This window comes from Zea mays, chromosome 2 (assembly GCF_902167145.1).
Source record: "Zea mays cultivar B73 chromosome 2, Zm-B73-REFERENCE-NAM-5.0, whole genome shotgun sequence".
Classification (NCBI taxonomy): Eukaryota; Viridiplantae; Streptophyta; class Magnoliopsida; order Poales; family Poaceae; genus Zea; species Zea mays.
Genome location: NC_050097.1, coordinates 214,581,174 through 214,588,555, shown reverse-complemented (window position 1 = coordinate 214,588,555; position 7,382 = coordinate 214,581,174). Strand labels below are relative to the sequence as shown.

Genomic DNA, 7,382 nt, shown 5'->3' with positions numbered 1-7,382 from the left:
CTACCTGGCATGCCAACTGTCGGCGTTTTGGACCCGGGGGACCCTCAACCGGCCCGACTAGTGAATTTTGTGCCACGTGCCCCTGTCCAGATGGGTTGATGCAAGGTGGAACACAAGCGGAGGGATGAGGCTTATATTATCTTGCACCGGGGGTGCTTGCAGTAGGGGTTACAAGCTTCGCGAGAGAGGGAACGAGCCCTAGGCCTCCTGGGGAGTCTAGTGTTGCAGAGTGGAGCTCGATGTTTGGGTGAGTCCATCTCCGTTGCTCTTGCTGCTCGTGTTGCCCCCTCCCCTTTTTTCTCCTTTGAAGGCCCTGGGCATCCCCTTTTATAGACACAAGGGGATGGTCCAACTGTACATATGGGGTGTAGCAATGTGCTAACGTGTCCGACGAAGAGGTGCTTGAGCCCTGTATAAAGCGTAGCTGGCGGGGCAGAGCTCCCTGTTGCGCCCGAGGCTGAACTCGAGAGAGGTCGTGACTTACTGTTGTTAGTCTTACCCTGGTGGTTGGCACAGTAGCCGGAGCGAGGCGAACAGTGTTGTTTTCCTGTCAGAACGGTCAGTGAAAGGGCGAAGTGACTGCGGTCACTTCGACCTTGCCGACTGAGGCACACGTGTCAGGATAAGGTGTCAGGCGATCCCCGCATTAAATGCGCATGCGATACGGTCGGTTGGTAAGGCGATTTGGCCGAGGTCGCTGCACGACAAAGTTTACCCGAGCTTGGCTTCGGGCGAGCCGAGGGGGCGCCCACTGCCTGTGGAGGCCCTCGAGCGAGGCGTGAATCCGCCCAGGACTACTGTTCCTGCCCGAGGCCGGGCTCGGGCGAGGCGAGATCGCGTCCCTTGGCAGACAAAGCCTTGACTTGAACCGTGCTTATCAGTCTTTGCGGTTTGTTCTGAAGACGTTTTCCAGCCGTGTTTAGGAGTGTTGGGGGTACCCCTAATTACGGTACCCGACAAACCCCTTTAATGGTTTCCCTAAAAAGAAATAAACAAGAAGAAAAATAAGGTGGTTAACCATGCGTGAGTGCAGGCTAGAAACTGGTGGTGCCGTGCTGCCCAACCTCTGGTGTCCTCCATGGCCATTGCTGGGCTTTCTAAAGCTACAATTGAGATCCTAAATTCTCATCAAAACCATATCATCCCCTAGGGCGAGATCAAACCAATCATATGCGTAGAGGCAGAGGGCAATTAGAAACAACGAGGGCAGTAATTTACCTGCGGTTGGTTGAGAGAAGAGGCTGGCCTGAGGTGCGCATGCTGCTCTTGCTGGTCGCCGCCTCTGCCTCCGCGGTGGCTGCCGAAGCTGCTGGACTGGTTGACGGGGGAGCGGGGTTCGACAGGGCTAGAAGCCTGGGAGTTCCTGCGTGGCTAGGGGAACAGGAGAGCAAGCGAGGAGGACGCCGAGGGGAGCGGCAGTCGCAGTTCGAGGCCGGTGGGAGCGGGGGGATGGGGGCGCTGAGGATCCCGAGCGGGCTTGGAGGGCGTCGTGGCGGGGAGCTGTCGGGCGAGTGCGCGGCAGTCCGGTCACGACGTGCGGGGTGAGGGACGGGCGATGGACGCGGTGGGGAAGCATGCTGCCGGATCCCGGGGCGAGGGGCGCGGACAACGGTGGGGAAGTGGATGCGCGCTGCCGGATCCGGTGGGGAAGGGCACAGTCTCCGGCAGGGAAGTGGGGAAGGGCTTGGACGGAGGGCGGGAATGGCGTCGCACTGTGGTGGGGAATGGCATGGACGACGGGCGGAAAAGGCGTGGACGCGATGGGGAAGCGCGCTGCAAGTTGCGGTGGGGAAGGGCGGGGGCATGGCGAAGCCTATTGTGGAGCGAGATCTCGGCGACGCTCGAGGACGCGATGATGTATGCTGCTCCGAGGACGGGGGCAAGGGGGTGCGCAGAGGCAGGGGCGCGGTATCGCGGGGGAGACATAATTTGTTGCAGCGGATCTCGGGCGAGCGGGGCACGTATGACGGCGGCGGGGATGGGGCAGGAGAGTGGATGGTGGGCAGCGTGGGGGGAGGCGGGATGAGCGGAGGGGATGGGCGGGGATGACGCGGCGGCCGTGGCGGCGGACGCGAGCAGGGCAAGGGAATCGCGAGCGCAAACGTGGTCCGCGCCCTGGCGGGGGCACGATGAAGCATGTGGACGCCCTCGTTAGAGACATATAGAGTAGTAGAGATATATACACACACTATATATATATATATATATTGTCAAAAGTATCAGGTATTGAATTGAATATGGAATAACCATATCACTGTTGTAGGTCTGTCGCCGGCTATGCCCGTTTAGCTACTCCTAGCCGTTTCATAACGCTCATACATTGAAAAGTGTTCTCATATATTACAATAAATGCGATGTATGGCAGTACAATATGATGGCACAATAGTTTTTATGATCTAGGCTATTTCTACCAGCTCTCCTGTCACATCCAGTGTCTTATCTTCTATTTTAAACTTTGTTATGCAATATATGTTATATATATACAGTATAAAAATAATATTTTGTACTACCATATATATAATCTGTTAGAGAGCCTTAGATAGTAGGCGTATTTAAGATCACTATTAAAATTTGATATGTGTAGCAAACATATAACACCTGTGGGCATGGTCATGTACCATGAAGTGTAACGTATAAGAGCATCTTCAAGAGTTTATCTAAATTTCAATCTCTAAATATTTTTTTGAGATTCATTTGCATAAAAAACAGTTTCTATATCTTTTCAATCTTCAACAATCTTTCTATGTGTTATTTGCACTCTTAAGAGTCATTCATGTTTTCTATATTTAGCTAGCGAGAAACTCAGAATAGAAAATGACTATATTTAGAGCATCTCCAAGAGACTCTTCATTTTTTTCTCTCTATTTAACTATCTATTTACGTTTTCATAAAGATTACACTCTATATATAGCATCTCAGTCCAACAGACTATCTATTTAGTTTGACTAGTCAGGTGGCTAGCCAAATTTAGCTAGTGAGAGAGTCAATTTACAGAGTCTTGCGAGTCAGATAGCTAGTCTGTTGGAGATTTAATTTACAATTGAGTAGCTAAAATTTGGCTTAGCGAGTCATTTAGCTAGTCTCTTGAAGATGCTCTTAAATAGATATTTAGATAAGCTGTTGAAGAGTACTTTTTTATAAAAATCTCTATTTATATATATTAAAGAATATAGAGATACTCTTTAAGTTGTTTTAGCACGTGGAAAGTACTAAACAACGTCGATGGCTAAAAATAGAAGAGGATAATATAAGCATGCTGCATGCACATAAAAACAAACACATTTTCATTTCGAATATTAAATGATTTTGTATGGGATCACCGATCACGTTACGGGGTATCACTATATGGTCTACGTATCTGTTGAGTCCACTTAAAGAGTTATATACTCTAAATTTAGAGGATGAAGTCGTCGTCCTCCACTCGCTTCAGCAGCGTCCTCTAAATAGTCATCTAAATTTAGAGAACGCTGTTGGATCCTCTATATATAGAGTTTCTCTAAACGGTTCTCTATCCATTTGAATACTTTAAACAACCAGTTTAGCAAAACTAAAATATTTACAATACATTCGAGAGTAAGACAAATACATATGTAAAAAATTAAAAATTTAAAATGTCTCTAATATAGATATTTGTGTATAGATGATATGATTTAGAGTATGTTGTTAGAGATAAAGGAGATACAATCTATTAAAGGAGACTATAAAAAACGAATATAGAGGACGAATATAAATAACGTTGCTGCAGACCGTCTAACCTAACGCGCCGCGGCCCGCGGCTCACACGACTCACGAGTCACGACTATTGGATGAAAAACCGAAACCGAAATTCTGTATTTGAGGTCTACTAATCATATTGTTCTCGTAAGTATAACATCATTTCCAAAATTACTGTAATTAAAAATTTAAATTTCTATCAATTCGTCGTTAATAAATAAATAAAGTATAAAATCGTGTAACGATTATTTTTTATAAACTATATCGTTTCTGACCTTATCCCTGCTCACGATTCACGAGTTGGGACTTGGGCGCAGGCAGCAGGTGTGGTGTGGGCGTGTAGCCCACAGGATGACAGGAAGCCACGAGAGCGTTCTTTCCTCCGGCTCGGGTCAACAAAACCCGACGGCCGACGCCATGGAGCAGCAGACCCGGGCGGGCCCTGGCAATTCACGCACCTCGCGTGCACACAGACACAGGCAGGCACACAGCGCAATCACCGTCTCGCCTCGCAGTCGTACTCACGGTCTTGCACACACCCGTCCCCATCCTCTTCCGGTGTCGCCATCCCCTCCGTCGACCGCCGCGTCCGGCCGCGGCAACCCGACCTGTGTCAATCGCCATGGTGAGCCCTCCCTCCCTCGGTTCTCTGCCGTCGCATATCGACCGGGTTTCCCCCCATGTCGTGTCACTTGAATTCGAGTCACAGCGGGGACGAGAAACGCTTGTTCGGCCTGGCTAGAAGAATCTTTTCTCGCAGATCAGCTGCGATTCGATCCTCGCTCCTGTCTAAACGTCGAGCTATCGTATTCTGTCGCTGATCCGTCCACGGCTCGGCGACACCTCTGGTGAATATTGTAATGCGTACGTAGAATCTAGGTTCTGTGATCCTGTGTGGTATATATAGTTTTTTTTTGTGCGCCAGAAGATTTTAGAAGACTTGCCCGACGAATCTGGTCTAGATTTTTAGAAGGATCCACCTTCTGCAAATATATTTATTTCTGGCAGCCACTACCTTTCTGTTCCTTGTTTTTTTTTATAGTCACGATTCTGATTCCATGAGTATCAAAGAAATCGTTACAATTCAAAGGTCAAGACGCTTATTCTACGGGTCGAGAGCGGTTTCATCATTTTGGGAACACTGCATAAATAAACATCCACGTAAAAGTTATGCATCAACGCCATGTGCATTCCTATGCATTCAGTTAGACATCTATATTCTCCTGAATTTTCTTTAGTTCAAACGTTGTCATCTATGTTATGCTTTATGTGTTCCTCTCATTCAAGGTTCAGAAAATTATCGGTAAGTGGTATAGGTCAGTAATTTCTAGCTCGCAAAATGCCTGGTTTCGGGTACCCACTAACCACATGTCGGTTTTCCATATTGTGAATCACGTGAGCTGGTGTAGGGTAAGTTTTGCGTCATGTTTGCATGTAGACACATGATTTGTAGCTAATATTGTTTTTTGACGAGTTGATCTGCTTGGGCTTTCCTGGGCTAGCCATTCTAGTAGTTGTATATGATAGAGCAATTGAATGATTTAGGCGATGAAGAGTACTAATTCACCATGCTTTTAATTAGGACTCCATTATATTCTGAATTTGAAGCTTGTTTCTGATAAGATGGAATGGTTACATGATAGTTTTTCGCAGCACCAATGAAAAGTTGTGGGCTCAATGTTCTTATTTCTCATAAGAGTTTGTAATATATTTCTTCTTCTAAGCTTTTAACAACGAATCTAAACTTGGTTAGGCTTTCAAATTCCAAGTTTCAGTAGCATATCAATTATTACCTTTTAGGGGAGTGGAAATTATATTGCTTTGACCAAGCAAACAGAATATTTTCAAAATGATAGGACAAATCTGAAACACGTGTCAATGGACATGTTCTAAAAAAACTGAGCAATTCTGCCAATGTCTCTGTAGGACTTTGTATATCAATTATTCTTTTTCTGAAGTAACTGAAATACAGAGTGTGTAGCATATCTGTTTAAGATACTGTTCCCTGTGACATGTTAATTTGGATTTCAGTTCCTTGGCACTGCGCTGACCAAACACAGTGTTTCTTATCATTTCTTTGGACATGTTCTTGTCGCATCATGTGGAATGGTTTTTTAATGATTCTGAACAGACTACCTCAAGGCGTCTTGCTGATAGGAAGATATCACGATTTGAGAAGAATATCACAAAGAGGGGCTCTGTTCCTGAGACAGCCAAGAAGGCAAACGATTATCCTGTTGGGCCTATTCTTCTTGGGTTCTTTGTCTTCGTGGTTGTTGGATCATGTAAGTCCTTAGGTTTTTTATGTTTTGTTGTTGATGGTCGTAGTCCTCCTGTATACTCTTTCGCCTTTAACAGTCTGAGTGCATCTGCTGTCTGCCAATTGCCATCCTACCAAATCATCCCGGAACCATCTGTTCCAAATCATGGTTTACTCTAGATATATTGACTGACAACCATAGGCATTAGCTGTTCCACTCTGACAACGACTTATACAATAGAGAAGTAAAAAAAAATTGTGGGGCATGGGTTTTATGTCACCATAGTTATGTACTTGCTCACTCTGATATGATGACTTTGATTCAGAGAATTATCGGTTTCATGTAGCCTGATCATTTTCTTGCCCTTTTAGAAGCATATTTATGGAGCATTTGGATTTGCGGTTGAGTTCTTTACTCTCTCTTCTTCATGCAGCTCTCTTTCAGATCATCAAGACAGCATCAAACGCTGGTCTATTCTGAGGTGAATCGGTTGACACATGCAGTTTGTCACTAGAAACTATACAAGTGTAGGGCGTGGCTTAATGTCGCCTTTTTAATGTTGTACCGTGGAGAGTTTTAAGTTATATATGTAATGGAAGTGCTAATTTAAGTCACCTGTCTGACAGGAAAGATGTTGGAGTAGTCCATAATACATATCGAGTATAGTTATAGTTCGTGTTAAATATTTCTATGCTCAAATTGGTCGCATCATTGGGCTATTGTACTCTTCGATTTATCGAGTAATTTGGTAATCTTTCGCAGAATTTTCGTCTTGGGTTTGCCCCGAGCCCATGAGAGGTTAGTGTGGTCTGCATCCTGCATTTCTGTTTGTTATCATTTATATCGTTTTCCTAGCAGCAGATTTAACATAGCGTCACAGTCAACCTGTGCTTCATAGGCAGCTTTGACTTCGAACATGAATGGATACAGTACTCTATCATTTGTAAATTATGCTTCACTTTGGTTTTATTTTAAATCAAACGTCCGTAACTTGGATTAAGTTTTTTAATCATTACATTAACATTTATAATGCAAATATGAAATATTAGATGTTGTAGACGCTGGATGTATTATTTCTGTAAATATAGTCGAAGTTGAGAAATTTTGAGTTTTTGACTAAAGACAAATACAATACAAAATGTACTGTAATGTAGAACGTCTGCGCAGCATGCTGCATGCACACTTTGTATTTGTAGCAACAACAGAACTCATCAAGAATCAACTCGCACACCTGCACATGATCACCGTGAGAAACGATGTTGAGCACTCGAGCTTGATCCACAACTCTCTTAGTGCAAATGTTGCGCCCTGGCAACACGAAATTGTGCAGAGCCTGACCTAGTCAGTGGTTCCAGAGCCTGACCTGACTGACGATTTGTTCGCCCGCAACTCGGATACATGTTACCC

The 7,382-nt window shown here is 45.2% G+C and overlaps 1 protein-coding gene across 1 annotated transcript; it reads left to right on the top strand.

Annotated features, from left to right (window-relative positions):
- Positions 1-4,110: 4,110 nt before the first annotated feature.
- Positions 4,111-6,785, top strand: LOC100283873 (uncharacterized). Its single transcript, NM_001156771.2, has 3 exons — positions 4,111-4,339; positions 5,846-5,999; positions 6,409-6,785. The coding sequence occupies exons 1-3, from the start codon at positions 4,337-4,339 to the stop codon at positions 6,453-6,455; spliced, it is 204 nt and encodes a 67-aa protein (NP_001150243.1). The 5' UTR covers positions 4,111-4,336; the 3' UTR covers positions 6,456-6,785.
- Positions 6,786-7,382: the final 597 nt, after the last annotated feature.

Bases quoted from the DNA above. Each gene is read 5' to 3' on its own strand.
- LOC100283873 (NM_001156771.2), top strand. The intron at 6,000-6,408 runs GTAAGTCCTTAG...TTCTTCATGCAG, and splicing joins CTTCGTGGTTGTTGGATCAT to CTCTCTTTCAGATCATCAAG.